This window comes from Syzygium oleosum, unplaced genomic scaffold (genome assembly GCF_021117445.2).
Source record: "Syzygium oleosum isolate NSW1041296 unplaced genomic scaffold, Sole_v2.1 Sole_v2.13, whole genome shotgun sequence".
NCBI classification, from domain to species: Eukaryota; Viridiplantae; Streptophyta; class Magnoliopsida; order Myrtales; family Myrtaceae; genus Syzygium; species Syzygium oleosum.
This window is the reverse complement of record NW_026607497.1, coordinates 6,824,793-6,840,181: the sequence shown is the minus strand read 5'-3', so window position 1 is coordinate 6,840,181 and position 15,389 is coordinate 6,824,793. Positions and strand designations below refer to the sequence as shown.

Below are 15,389 nucleotides of genomic sequence, written 5' to 3'. Positions count from 1 at the left end.
TTCGATTTGAACTGTAGTGTGGAGAGTGAGTAAGAATGGAGGAGCAGGAGAGAGTATATATAGGGAGGAGAAGTTCATGAACCGGGGCTGTTTGAGTGTGTGGGAAGGTGTTAAATGGGGGGGTTTCCTTGGCAGCTTCGCTGATGAAAGTATTGCCAGGGATCACGAGAACTTGGAAAGAGAGTATAAGAGGAGGGTCGCATCTGCCATTATTACACCCTTCTGTCGATCTAATCTCTTGCATAGTTTAACTTTTAGACCGAAAGGCGGAGCATGAATAATGTTTTACACAAGCAACTCCACCATGCAATTGATTGTGCAACTGGCTTCGTAGATGAGAATGGACAGTAAAGATTTTGAAAACTAACAAGTAGACAATGTGCATAAGTAATGCCACAATCAGATCAAGGTAATAAACTTGTGGACCGGATTGGGCCGGGTTTCATTTCCCGAGGGAACATTCGAGGATTGATTAGATAATAGGTTAAAATTTTACATGAATTTCAAATGATTTGGGTTCTTTTTTTTTTCTTCATGAAACTGTGAACTCTATAGGGTCGATACTAAATGTTGCGACATGTCTTGCTTATTGGGTTTGAGTTATTTGGGATTTAGTTTCCTAAAGCTAAATACCAAATTCAATTCCTCTTTCAATTTCTACTCTTTTGATGAGTGCTCATGTCTAAATTAGTTAGTATTTGGGTGGTGGCTCGTAGTTTTGGATTCAAGTTTGATTGGATTCATGTCTATGGATATTTATGATTAGCTCAATTTGGGTGGAGTCGATTTTCAATGTTTACTCTAAAATTTAAATTATTGTCATGAGCCTTCCATTTGTTAATCAAAGATTACTAAAAAGTTATACATATATTATTATGATTCCCTAATAATGATTTAAGATTTTAAAATGAATTAGGGAAACTAGTAATTTTCATAAAACTTTGCTGGTATTCAGCTGGGTTTCCAAAGCTAGGGAAAGTGCGGATTTGCATGTCTGGGGCTATTGGGGCTGCACACGTTTTGGGTTCTTTCCTAGGCATTTCTCTCGTTTCCTCTGACAATCCCAAAATTTTTTTATATTGACGAGATGATTGTAACTTGGTGGATGATTAGCGTTAGAATTACACATATTATGGGTGTGCAAAAGAACCGAAAACCATCCAGACCGCCCGGGACTGCCCGAAACCAGTGGTTCCTAAGGGAACCATTCCGGTTCCCGGTTCTAATTTTCGGGAACCGATGGGTACCGGTCCGGTTCCCGATTCTAGGTGTGGAATCGCCCACCCGCCTACCCAGATTAGACTGGTAATATAATATATAATATAATATTTTTATTTATTTTTTATTTTTTTAAAAAAGAAAAATCATAAATCCCTAAATTAAACCTAACTTGCTCGACGCTCACAACCTCACATTGAGCCGAGAAACACCTTCTTTCGCTTTCACCTCATGCTCACTCTCACTCTCTCACTCTTCTCAATCGATGCTCACCTCACCGTCCCCGACTCTCCATCTCCGTCTCCGTTTCCGTCTCTATCTTTCCGTCTCCGTCCTTAGCTAGTGGAACCGGTTCTATGGACTCACCCGGAAATCGAACCGGACCGGCAGTCTAGTTCCTGGGTGGATCCATGGAACCAACGAATGGTTCCCAATTCCAATTTTTAGGAACCAGTCCTTAGTGGGCGGTTCTCGGTTCTAGGGTGGGAACCGCTCACTCGGACCATGTTCACCCCTAACACATACTATGATGATGCACTACCCGCACGGTCAAAGGAATCTCATGCCCTATTTCTAAAATTAATTATCCCAAGGCTCATCGGTTTATTAACGAGTCTTCGGGATACCTATCGAGTATGCCTAATGAAAAGCATTTCAACTTTAAAAATCTTGACTCCGTTTATTTCACGGAAAACATTTTCCTCATTTTCTCAATATTTAGTTTGCTTAGGAAGACAAGTCAATGAAAAATGTTTTCCTAATCAATGGAAGACCCATGCTTAAATTCAATAAATTAATTTCCTCTATAAAAATCGAAAATCATTTTCCAAAATATGATTAGGTATTGATACTTGGACCCGAAACTCTACGCTGTAGCACGAAAACCCCAACGTTAGTCTTCGGGTCCCCACCATCTAGGACTAGGCCTCAGGTGCCCGGGCCCAAGTCCATTGAGGCCGGGCTCGTGACCTCAATGTCCATGCTCAAGACTCCGGCATCTGCGCCTGAGTCCATCGACGTCAACCTAGGCCCCGGGTGTTGCTTGGGTCTATTAAGTTCAGGCCCAAAGCCCCGGTGCCCAAGCCTGGGTCCACCAAGGTCGAGCGTGGGATCCTGATACTCAAGCTCAGATCCTTAATACTCAGGTGCAAATCCACAAAGGCTATGCCCGGGTCCTTAGCGCTCGGGCTTATTCCTTAGTGCCCGAGCCAATCTTTAAGGTCGAGGCTCGGGACCATAGTGCTCGTGCTCGAGTCCATCGAGGCCGAGCTCGGAACCCCATGCTCGTGCTTGGGTCCACCAAGCCGGGCTCGATACCTTGGCGCCTGTGGCTCAGTCCACAAGGCTGGGCCCAGGACCTAGGTGCTTGTGCCCAAATCCCTGCAGCTAGGTCGTGGTCCATCGAGGCCGAACCCGGGACTCTAATGCTAGAATCCGGTTCTCTAGTTACCCATGCGCAAGTTACAAATGCCTAAGGAGTATATGTTTATCAAAGAAAATCAAATAAGATTTTCAGGTTTGTTTAACGAAAAATGTGACATTTCTAAAAAATATTTTCCAAGAAATTATTTTCCTCATTTTCCAAGAAAACAACAATATTTTTTGGCGTTTGGCTGAAACTTGAAATCGAACTGGAAAATATTTTCCGTTGTTTGGTATGAAAAATCTGATTTGATTTTTCTCAATAAACATATACTATTTGAACGCTAGTAACTTACAAATGGGCAACTGGGGAACGGAGTATGGGCACGAAGTATGGGCAGTAGAGTCATGGGGGATCGGGCCTTAATGGACCCCGACCCAGGCGTTGGGGATCAGGGCACGGGCACATGGGTCCCAGGCCCAATATAGATGGACCTAAGTGTGGGCACCGAGCTCGGCCTCGATAGACCTTGGTTCGGGCACCAAGGACCCAAGCTCAAGTGTTGAGGACCGATCGCAGCCTTGTGACATAGGCCCGAGTGCCAAAGACTAGAGCTCGAGTGTCGAAGACTAGGGTGTTGTGACCTACCCTTCGAGGGTCATGCCCTCTCGGATGGGTTTTGAGGTAATTGTTTATGAGACGGTCCGAATGGTATGTACAAGTAACGGTCTCGAATGGACTATCACTTGATAACACTACAAGCGCCATTGATCACAAACGCGGACTCTCCTAAGCCCATACCTCGCGTGATACAAGATCACTTTCAAGTTCTCAACCAACCTATATATTTGCCAAGAGTCGCCACTAGCAATTGTTGAGGGTAGGCTAGAACACCCAATCGAAATGCGGAAATTTCATACCAATTCCTATACATCCAGAGATTCTAAGTTTGGGAACTTATTTACATCAACATTTCTATTAGTACCCTCTCGATTCCTAACTTGAGAGTGTGTTATCAAACGTGGTCATGCAATCTTGATTATCAATTATGAGCCTAGAGGTATTAAAGCCGCTAAGTGTCCATGCCATTGTTTTGTAGGGTTGTTTTTCATCCATGTTTAAACTAATCCTAACATATTCTAGGAAAGAAAACATCCAATTTATTGAAAAGTGGTTCGAGAAATAAACACTCAATTATTTAAATGACTTCAAAGTAAATGCGGAAAAGAAAACCCAATCCAAATCGGGCAAATAATATACATGACTTTGTTATAAGCCTCAAGATAACAACCCTCGTGAGCTTAACATTAAAAAAAATCCCAAAAGTTGGGCTAGACTATGGCAGGCCTAATTTTACTCATTTTAAAATATGATTAGACTAACCTAAGCTAAACTAACCATTATCCTAAAAGAGTGATTCTAAGTCTATCTGATTTTATGGCTTAAAGTCTCATCTAATCTGGACCTAAAGTTATGACTAGCTAGTTTAACTATCCTAAGCTCAATTATGCTAAGCTATAGTGACCTTGGACCGCCATGGGTGTCAGTTCTCGTCCTTTGCATTCACCATCAATCAAAATATACCAACGATCAAAGCAAACGATCAGCAAAGTTCATTCAATCACTAATTGCCTCGGGGTCAGCTTTGAAGTGAAACACACGTTTTGATTTTTCCCAAGCACCCTCCTGTTGAACCATGGATTTATTGAATAACGTTGATGATTATTAGCCCCCGCTTGCGTTCACAAGGTAGTAGACTAACGTCATCAACCCCTAATTGAACACTAATTACCCTCTTAATATACCCGCAGAACGGCATGCTCCGAGGTCCTAACATTCATCTAGGCATTCACATACAAAGTCGAGTAAGACATGCAATTGGCACATAAAACCATCGTGCAAACAAGCAAGGGTACTAATTGCACTAAAAGACGAGAAAAGACATTTTCCCAACCCAACTTCTAATTTTTTAATATCCGAAGTTTTTTTTTTAATTTTGAAATTATATTTTTTTTATAAAAAATAAATTTTTAATTTTTATTATAAAAATAATTTTGTTATTCCGAAAATAAGGACTCGAGCTGGGCTCTAGGGCCAGAAAATGGGCTGCAACTGGTGCCACGAATCTGGACTCATGGACACAAGCAAAGATTGGGCCAATAAAACGGGCCTCATTCAATCCAAACCAAAACAAGTCCAAAATCAAACAACTTAAGCAAAGCCCGGCTTTCACTAACCTTACAACAAAACTAAGCCCAAATATGCAAAAACAAACACTTCAAGCCCAAAGTTCACTAAGCCTAAACGAGCTCCGAAGTCCCCTATACTTAGCTAAGCCCACGAAGCTCATTACTCTCGGCCCCTCCTTCACCGACTTTCCAGCCCCAGAACTGCTCCTCAACGTCGTCTTCTTCGAGCACGTCCAGAATACTCGAGATCACATATTACTCATAAAACGCCGGCACTTCAACGGCAATCCAAACCCATTCTATCCCAAGTCCAATAATGATACACTTCAACATCAACCACCTCCAGCCACCGTACCACCCCCGCCGTGTTAACGGCCACCATCGGCAATCACTCTGATCGCCGATCTATTCTCACTTATGGTGCCACGCTGAAGCATACCATGTCGAATGGCACGTACTAGCAAAACTTTAGTCAAACATCACAGGAAGTCAGCACTTATCAAGAGTTTTTGGTTCATTCCCTCATCGATATTCACCATGAAAACATCACGGAAGTACCGCACAAAGCACAAAAAAGGAGAAAAGCATAAGCAGCCGCGGCTAATGAATGATTGTTTTCGAGTGACTCCTATCACTACACACCCGGCGGGCATCGACTGAGGGGAGCCACAACAGACATTTAGGATGCGTGCTCAAGCCAAAATCCATTCATAATCAATAAATGACGCTCAGCGTAAACAAAAGAAGGCACGAGGAGCTCAGAATGCGCGAAAACCGGAGCCGGCCTGGGTCCATAGATAAGGCATAATAGAGGCGTTGTAGGCTTGGAGCGCACGACTGCGGGTCCCTACCCGGCTCGGCGGCGGTGAATAAAGTGCGAGCTCGATCAATTGGACTTTGTCCGGTCGCCTCTCATCGGGATCCTTGGGAAAGAGGGTTAAATCAAAGCAAACGGCAAAAACAAGGAAGTTACCAGGGAAGGTGATGCTGGGAAGGGGAGGCCCGGTTTTGCTTTCTTTTTTCTTTTTTTTTTACTATTTTCTAATTTACCCAATTTTCATTTTTGTTATTTTCGTTTTTTTGACAACTTATATGATCGGCAAAATCAAGTGTCAATAGCTGGGCATGGCCTTTGTGACCCGGGCTCAGGTGTCGGGGCATCGAGTATGGGCACCGGGACTTTGGGCCTAGCCTCGACAGACCTGAGTGGGCGCCGAGGGCCCAAACACAGTCATAGGGGTTCCGAACTGTCATTTTATTATTGTCACTGGACCTGTCAAAATGGGTCCAAAATCCATTTAAGAACCTAAAATTATTTAAATGGACTGTTGACACCCGAATTTTCCCAACATTTTAAGTTAGAAAGTTCGAGATTCAAGATTCGAGATCCCCGATCGTGGCGAGACTCGATTTTCTAAAAAAAAAATAGTATTTCATTAGCTTCTAATCTTTTTTCTAGATATTTAAATTATAGACATTATAGTATTAGAACCTCATGCTCGACGGCTAAATTTTGGCCTCGACCGCCTTGATTAACAATTAGGGTCAATCGTCTCTCTAACAATTTTGACTTGTATTTCCCTCATTGATTAAAGGTCCAAACGAGCTTAGGAAATTACAAGCTAGGTGTCAAAAGGAGCATTTCCGAGTGTATTTTCCAATGATATATAGCTCTTGCACAGACTCAAGTGTAGCTTCCTAGATTTTTTTTTTTTTTCCGAGCAAGTGTCGGCTGACGCCCCTGGACGGGAACCTATAATGTAATGAGAAAATATTAGGTAGGACTCGCATTCCACCGTGGCAAAAAATGAGTATCTCAACGTGCGACACGTGTTGCCAGGCCCCACCCGGTCAGATAACCTCCAATATTTTGAAGATATAGCGCCTCTCTCCTCTCATCTCTCACACTCTCGCGCCCCAACCCCTCTCTGTCCTCCCGGCTCAGAACTTGGCGCTCCCTCCGACTCTTCCGACGCCGGCGCCTCCGCCTCCGCCGACGCCGATGCCGACGCCGACGCCGACGCTCCTCTACGCGCTCGCGCTCCCAACTTCTCTCTTCTCACAGACGTGCCGCCTCCGACGCCGACGCCTTCTGCACTCTGAGAACTCGCGCTCCCTCCGACACCGCCTCCGACGCCCATGCCGACGCCTCCGCGTCGGCCATGCCCTAGCCCTAGCCTCTGCCTCGACGCTCTGCGTCCGCAAGCCCCGAAGAAGCGACGGTGGAAGGCGAAGCCGTAGCCAAAGGAGGAGCTCCACCACCACCAGCCGCAGCTGGCGGCGGCGGCCAAGTCTTCGTCGTCGTCGTTGGCGGACGACTAGGGAGAAGAGATCGCAGCAGCAGCACGCGGTCGACGAGAAGTACACCCGGCGGAAGTCCCTCGTCCCCGTCCTCTACGACTGGCTGGCCAACCACAACCTCCTCTGGCGTTCTCTCTCTTGCCGGTACTTCAAAGGCCTCCTATTTCTCTGTTCGCTGTTTTGCACAAGCTTAACTTCTCTTTATATCAATATTAGTTGGTGAATGTAGGTGGAGTCGCACAAGCTTCTTTGGGATGAGTTTGCAATAGCTGGTGCTGTGCGTGAGTTTGGTGGGCTGGAAGTTATTTTGGACATGATCCAGGTAAAAAAAATTTTGCAACAGCAAGTCCTGTACTGCAATATCTTCTATTTCCTATCTACCGAAGATGTCCTTGTGCGGGGATCTGTGAAGTGTAGATATGTGCTTACGGATTTGCATTTTTTAGCAAAATGAAAACTTTCCCTTTTGTGGATATGTACAGAGTGTTTTTTAGATTCTCTGGACATCTGCTGATAATAGTGTGCATTCTGATTTTGTATTCTGCTATTCTATTCATTTCATATTCCAGAACTTGGCTTTGGACATTGAAACATTAGTTTTTTGTTAGCTTACGGAAATAGTGTAGGAATTAGAGTATGGCTGTGGGGAATTTTATGCTTACTTGTGTATTCATATCACTAGAGGACTCTGAGGTACTCCATTTGGTCATCTAAAGTTTCAATTGAATGGTTCTTTGAACCAAAAAATTTGACTTAAGAAAGGAAAGAGCTTCTTGTGCTACAGTTGTTAGCAAGGATCGTTCTGAATGTAGATTTGGCTAAGTTGGCATTCCACATTCTTAAATCCTGCAAAAAGGGTCTCTAGAATCAAATTTTCAGCTAAGCAAGAAGAAGCCCGCTTTGCTAGCGATGTATTTTGTTTGCTTAATATCTATATTAAAATTTACTCTCTTTTTTTTTTCCCTTTGTGTAATTTTCTCACCAGTTGGATAAGTTTGGTCACAAGTGGCTAGTGTAAGGGTTGGAGGGAAGGAGGAAAGGGTTGCTTAATTTGGAATCTTGACTTTGCTTACTGAATTCTCATTGATTGACATTGCCACGATTTGTAATTGACCCAAGAATATGCCTTGGATCTACAGAAACTATATCGAAATTTGGAGCAGGACTGTTTCTGTTGGTCCAAGTAATTATCCTGCTAGACTTCACTCATTCGTGGAATGATGCATGGGTTGCAAAAGATGAACAGAAATGGTTAGTTGGAGTCTTTAAATATTCTATTCTATCTTTCTTCCTTCTTTGTATGTTAGGCTTCTTTGATATTTGAGTTCTGATGGCTCATTGGACTTGTTTAGGTATGTTGCTTTGCTGGTGATATCAGTTGGGTGCTATATTGCAGCCTACACTCTCTCTGGGATTTTGTTCATATGGTTTAATCCTTCTGGTGAGGACTATGGCCTTAATGTCTTCTTCCTTGTTATGACAATGGTCCTTGGCTTTGTAAATGGAATTGTTCACCCTGTGGTAAGAAAAGCATGCTCTTGAATACTTGTGTATTAGATTTGTAGACCTTTTTAATAATGATATTTGAATAATTGTATTCTCGCAAACTTCATGCACTTGCATGAATTACAAAGCTTATCAAATGGCATTCTCTACAAGTCCATGGAATTAATTTTTAAAACGAATATCCTACTTGTTTCTTTTCTTACTAGAGCTTTTTCCTATATAATTAGCTCTCCAAGGAATCTGTATCTGCCGAGAAAACTTTCCTCTTGTGACTTTGGCTCTATTCTAGTAGTGCACTCTTAAGGAGCTCAAACGTAACTTTATGTCTTATCATTTGCAACGGACTTGCTGTACTCAGATGTAACTCTATGTCTACCTTCATATAATTCGGTGGAAGTCCTATTACTTTTGAATGGTTCATGCACTTTCGTGCGTATCTTTTTCTTCTTAACAAATGATTTCGGTAATCTAATCTAGATCTAAAGAGATGAAGAGCATCAAAAAAGAAGGCGAGATTAGCCCACAATGGACACAAATATGTTGAAAGTCAACCATTAATGAAAGCTAAAGTACCTTGAGACAAAACTTTCAAAGCGAAAAAAACTAGGAAGAACAGCACTCCAATCTCCATTTAAGCTCCTCTGTATAGTTCATCATATCAGTATTTCGGTGCTGTGATGCTGCCATGAGGTGCTAAAACTAGGTTGAGATTGAAATCGAGTTTCATGTGAACTACATTGTGGTTAAATTTTTAGTGCCTACATTGGTGATGCTTGATGCCTGGCTAATGTCTATTGTTAACTGTATGCTTATTCTCTAGTTTATAGAGTGAGATTGACACGAAGACTTGCTGAACTCCATCAAAGCTGACACAGTCCGCCTCGAAAGGTACTGAATTTTGTCTGTTTTGGATATCTTTTCTGATAATGAACTCCACATTATAGTTTTGTGAGCATATACATGAGTATGGACATCCGTAACAATTGATATATATCTATTTCTCGTTAAGTAGTGTCATTACTAAACTTAAACCTGCTGGAATTATGTTTGAAGCTTGCTCGTCGGGACTGATTTGGTGTCATTTTAATCCCAATTTGGGTGCAAATCTCTCGAATGGCTGAATCAGAGGTAATTTTGTCATGCGCACTATGTGAAATATCTTTTTCTTTCTTAAGTAATGGATGAAATGTTATTTTGCATGTAAAAGCACTATGTTGATAACTTTTTGTTCTTTCGGTTGCAGCATGAAATTTCCCATCTTGCACATGTAATGCGTGATATAGAAAAAGATTATGAGTTTGCTGTAGGAATGGTGTTTTCAAATGAACTCGAAGCATACCATAAGTATGTGGCCTATGCAATCGGCAAAGGATTTGGGGTGAGGAAGGGTCATATGTTTAAAAATAGCAAAGGAGAATTAACTCGACGGACTTTTGTGTGCAATTGTGAGGGGCATTCTCTTAGCTCTTCTGATAAAGAAGAGAAATATGAGAGGTATGAAGTTAGATGTGGTTGTCTTGCTCGTATCAAATTTAAGGTTGACAATGGTGTCTATGAAGTCATTGAGTATATTTCTGAGCATAATCATGCATTTATTCCGGATGATCAAAAGCATTTGATTAGATGTGGAAGAATCATGTCTGAAACTTGTAAGGGTGTATTAGTTGATATGATTAAAGCCGGCATTGGGGGAACAACAGCATATAAATTTCTAGCAAATGAAGCAGGAGGAAGCAAAAATTTGGGTTTCAACCTCCGTGATTGTCAAAATTATTTGCAGACGAAAAGAGCCGATGGTATAAGTGGGGGAGATTGTCAAAGTGTTCTAAATCATTTTCATTTGATGCAAATGCAAAATCCAATGTTTTCATACGCTGTACAGGTAGATCAAGATGGTAGAATGACAAATTTATTTTGGAGAGATAGTATGTCGAAATTTGATTACGACTGTTTTGGTGATGTGCTAGTGTTTGATACCACATATCGTACCAACAAATATAATATGATATGTGCACCATTTGTCGAGATTAATCACCATTGGAAGAATGTTTTGTTCGGTTGTGCATTTTTGTTGGACGAGACTGCAGAATCATTTATTTGGTTGTTTGAGGCTTTTTTGAAGTCTATGGGAAATAAGGCTCCAAAAACCATGTTCACTGATCAAGACCAAGCCATGGAAAAAGCTATTAGAACGGTGTTTCCGAATACACAACACCGTTTATGCACTTGGCACATCGGGAAAAATGCCAACCAAAACATCCCACATCTTTACCATAAGCCGAGTTTTAAGGATAAATATTTCTTAGTGCTTATGTATGGATGTACATCGGAGGAAGAATTTGAATCTACTTGGAGGGAAATGGAAAAGGAGTGGGATACTGCGAATAACACTTGGCTTCGGAGATTATATGACATTAGACACAAATGGAGTTCAGCTTTTGGTCGCGACACTTTTACATGTGGTATAAGATCCAGCCAAAGGAGTGAGAGCACCAATAATGTCTTCCAACGCATGTCGACGAAGACATTGACTCTTGTAGAGTTTGTTCACCACTATGAAGAACAAGTGAAGCACATGAGAGAAATTGAAACTCAAGATGATTTCAGTAGTCGAGGCGATCCTAAATATGCCATTTTGGATAATGACATCTTGACGCATGCTGGTTCAGTGTATACGCGTACCATTTTTAAACGGTTCGATCATGAATTCTTGCAAAGTGTCTCTCAACATATTTCAAGTGAAGTATTTGATGGATCGGTTTATTTTTTTACTCTCAAGTTAAAGGGGAAGTTAAATGGGAGTGAATATGTTGTCAAATTTGACCCTGCAGACTCTTCAGTTTCTTGTGATTGCAAATTATTTGAATTAAAAGGGTGGTTGTGTCGCCATGCCTTGAAAGTGTTGAGTCAGAAATCATCGATTACGGGTATTCCATCTGCTTATATTTTGAAAAGATGGACTAAGGGTGCCAAAGAAGGGATTGTGAATGATGAACCTCGTGAAATGGCACCGAATTCATCTAAATTTAATCGATATTCCACGTTAATGCATGAATCCATCGAATTGAATAGTTTGGGAGCCGAGGATGAAAATACTATAAAAATAGTGAGGAAGGGTATGGAAAAAACGAAGGCTCAAATTATGTCATACAAATCAGGTTTGGTTGTGACTGATGATGCTAGTGATGATGATGATAACGGGGCTTCTTTATGCAAGAATCCGGTATTGGACCCCCATCGAAGGAAAGGAAAGGGAATGAGTTATGGAAGACTTAAAAGCTCAAGTGAGAAAAGGAAGAAAAAAGCTAAGAAAGGAACATCTCCAACGCGAATAGAAAGTCGAGGTGAGTAACATATTATTCTACTTAATATGATAAGTTAAATTTTTTGCTTATGTTACATGATGCCAATTAACATATTTATTACTTTGTAATGCAGAGTTGGTTGTTCAAGCAACACGTGATGAAACTCATCTCCCGGATTATTCGAATAATTCCAATCAGTTTCAAAATGCCTTTTATCCTAGCAACAATAGTGGTCCTACAGTAAATCTAAATTTTCATAATCAGGTATGTCACTCTTAATCTTCCATTTGAATTTACATTTTACTAATTTCGTCATTTTTTTAATCTGGATGCAGCAGCCACCATACATCATGCCGCCGGGGATTATGAGTGGATTTTGCCCTATCCCTAGTCAGGTATTTAATAGCTTGGTGTATTACCATACAAAGGATTGAACTTATCATATACATGAATGTGAATAATCTTGGAAAGCAAATTAGTGATGAATTTATTATATGTAGATGCAATCTCCATACATCATGCCGCCAGGGATTATGAATGGAATTTCCCCATTCACAAGTCAGGTGCTTATTATTAAATCATTTTAGACCCTAGTGTTATTGCATCTTATTGTTACGATTGTAATATTTATTGTTACTGGTTTCTTCTGGATAGATGTTGGAGTATCATAATAGATCTCACGGAACCATTTTAAGTCAGGTACAACTTGCTTTTTTTACTCATGGGATTATTTGAGACATATTTATCTATTTATCTTGGCATTTGTTTAGTAAAATGTAAATAAATTAGTTATTCTTTTGTGCAGGGGTCATCAAACTCTTTTCAGCATCCTAGGGTGCATGAGTTGAACGATTCTAAACGAACACATACCAATTGGCCGAAGTAACCAGTTTTCATGAATTCTTTGTCAAGTAATATGATTCGAGGTACAATGGAGGAGTGAGCCATTGACTCTGTTGTTGGACCACTAGGGACATTCTCTATGAAGGTATTGTCTGCGGCCAAAGTCTTCATGCTTGAAGGTGTATAAGGGCTTCTTCTATTCTTCATTTTCAATTTTTTAGGTAATCAAGATATGGTATTTCCACAAATGAACGTCAAGATACGTGATTAGACTTGGTGTTACGAATTAAGCTACTTGGTTACCCCTTGCTAAAGCTGGAAAAATTTTCGAGTGTGTAAGTTTGCCTGGATTGATATATTGGTATTTTGGTTTGGACAACTTGTTGCTAGATTTTATTTGCCCTATAAGTGGAATAGATAGACAAATCGTGCAATGCAATGTGGCCATAGGTGGAAATCTCTAGCTTGTAGTGGTCCTTGGGCTTGAAATGACATTTCCTATCTGGCATTTAGAAACCAATGGTTATGCATTTTCAGTCATTTTGACTACACTGTGTATCTCTCCTTTTGAGTTAAAGAAGACTGTATATGTGACGTTTTACTCATCCACTACGTTATGAAGCTGGCCTTTGTGTGGACATTATATAGCTAGATATTAGGATCAGAAAGAAGAGCTGCTCTTCCACCCTAACACTTAACCATGCTTTGGCAAGCGAGTCTCTGGATAATAATCTTCAGTTACGTTGGGAACTACTTCTGGACACACTACTTCTTCACAGTTTTGGGAGCTTCTGAAACATTTACATCGTGGAAAATGAATAATGTGAGCCATAAATTTGAGACATTGACTAGTTATGCTTTTCTTAATCATCTGTCTGTTTCTTATCATGTGGTCTGGTTAACTTTTTTGTGCAGGTACAGACATTTTACTTTCCTCCTGACTCATGTTTGCTTTTTGTTTTACCATGTTACGTCAAACATGACCCTCCGCAGGCTAAGGCATGCCATTGCTGACTTGCCTGAAAAAATCCAGTGGGTTACTGAGGCGGCATGGATTCTGGTTCTTTCCTATTTCATAGCATACCTGGAGACTGTAGCTATTTCTAATGTATGTCCAGACCAATTGTTCTACTATCCATCATAACTATAACCAACTTTTTTTTTATATAGATGGCATGCTGATTTTATTGCCTGTTTGAACTGGAGTGGTGCATATTTGTCAATGCATTGTCTCAAAGATTGCTTATTCTGGCCATTCTCCTTTATCCACAGCCTTATCATGAAAAGAATCAGTTAATTAGTGACAAGACATATTCAGTCAAGCTTGAAATGAAATTTCGTTAGATTAAGAATATCAATTGTTATCTGTTTTGTAATATCCCGGGTGAATGCTGATTCTTTTCCTCTTCAAATGTATATTCCTCAGCATGTTTCTGTAGTTTCAGTAATGAGAATGACAGTTCAACATCTTTCTGCCTGCCATGTCACGTCACATTTTTTTGCAAGCTTTCGACTTTGCATGGAGCATTTCTTGTGAAATCTGTTCTTTCTTTTTATGCCAGGCAGGTCTTTGCTGTGAAACAAACCCAAGACATTTTACATTGCAATTGTCGCTATTTCATTTAGTTAATTACAGATGCTTAAATAGTAATATGATATGCAGGGATTATGCAAACCTAATTCGTTTCGTTCAATGTTTGCAGTTTCCTTATTATGAATTTGTAGACCGGGCATCCATGTATAAAGTGGGGTCCTTGTTTTATGCCATATACTTCATTGTGAGCTTTCCGATGTTTCTGAGGTGAGAACTTTATGTGCCCAACACCTATTTTATGGGTTCTTATCCTCTTTGTTTCAAAAAATGCATGATTCAGCAGTAACACACGCACATCACGGCTGCGCAATCATGTGGAGTGATGTGGATGTACTTGTCTTAGAATGAATTTAAATTGTAACTGAGAGAATTATAGGTTCCAGCTTGTATAAATGCACGGTCTGTACTTTATCAATTCGGACAGTGATTTCATTGATAAATAACTACATTGACCAGTATTGCGTTTTCATAATAGTGAAACCATATGCCAGAATGAAGGCAATGGAAAAATGTAGATGCAATCATCTAAACAGATGAAAACATTATCTGGTTAACGAGCCATAAATTCTGACAAGGTTGATCTGCATTGTACGCGCCATTTTCTTCATGTTCTCTAGCATATATTCAATTATGTGGTTGCTTTTCATACATTATGTTTCATATATCCAAATTAAAAGGAATAATGCTTCTACTCATTAGAAAAATACAATTGCACCCTTTTTTTCCCTTTTTTTCTTTTTGATATAAAGTGGAAGAATTGGAGAATATGGAAGAGGATATGTGCCAGTTGTAGCTTTGTCTTTTCTAGTCAAACGTTTTGTACTTGGTCAATCATTGGAGCTCATGCAACATTGTCAGCTGAAAATGAACTTATGCCTGCAGGATTGATGAGAAGCAGTCCTTGGGACCTGCCAAGAGTAGCCGTCGATGCTTTGGGTGCAGCCATGCTGGTGACAATCATACTTGACTTGTGGTGTATTTTCCTCGGACCAATTGTCCCAGTTCCTGACTCGAAACAATGCATTCAGCCAAGACTTCCGTGGTTTCCTGGACATTCTGTGGAAGCTTGA

The 15,389-nt window shown here is 40.6% G+C and overlaps 1 protein-coding gene and 1 pseudogene across 1 annotated transcript; both read left to right on the top strand.

The window, feature by feature from the left end:
• Positions 1-7,243: 7,243 nt before the first annotated feature.
• LOC115662509 (protein FAR1-RELATED SEQUENCE 5-like) lies at positions 7,244-13,164 on the top strand. Its single transcript, XM_056317465.1, has 11 exons — positions 7,244-7,393; positions 8,211-8,322; positions 8,424-8,592; positions 9,398-9,465; positions 9,631-9,705; positions 9,821-11,921; positions 12,016-12,146; positions 12,221-12,277; positions 12,383-12,445; positions 12,537-12,581; positions 12,688-13,164. The coding sequence occupies exons 5-11, from the start codon at positions 9,691-9,693 to the stop codon at positions 12,766-12,768; spliced, it is 2,493 nt and encodes an 830-aa protein (XP_056173440.1). The 5' UTR covers positions 7,244-7,393; positions 8,211-8,322; positions 8,424-8,592; positions 9,398-9,465; positions 9,631-9,690; the 3' UTR covers positions 12,769-13,164.
• A 140-nt stretch (positions 13,165-13,304) lies between these two features.
• LOC115666365 (cycloeucalenol cycloisomerase-like) lies at positions 13,305-15,389 on the top strand (annotated as a pseudogene).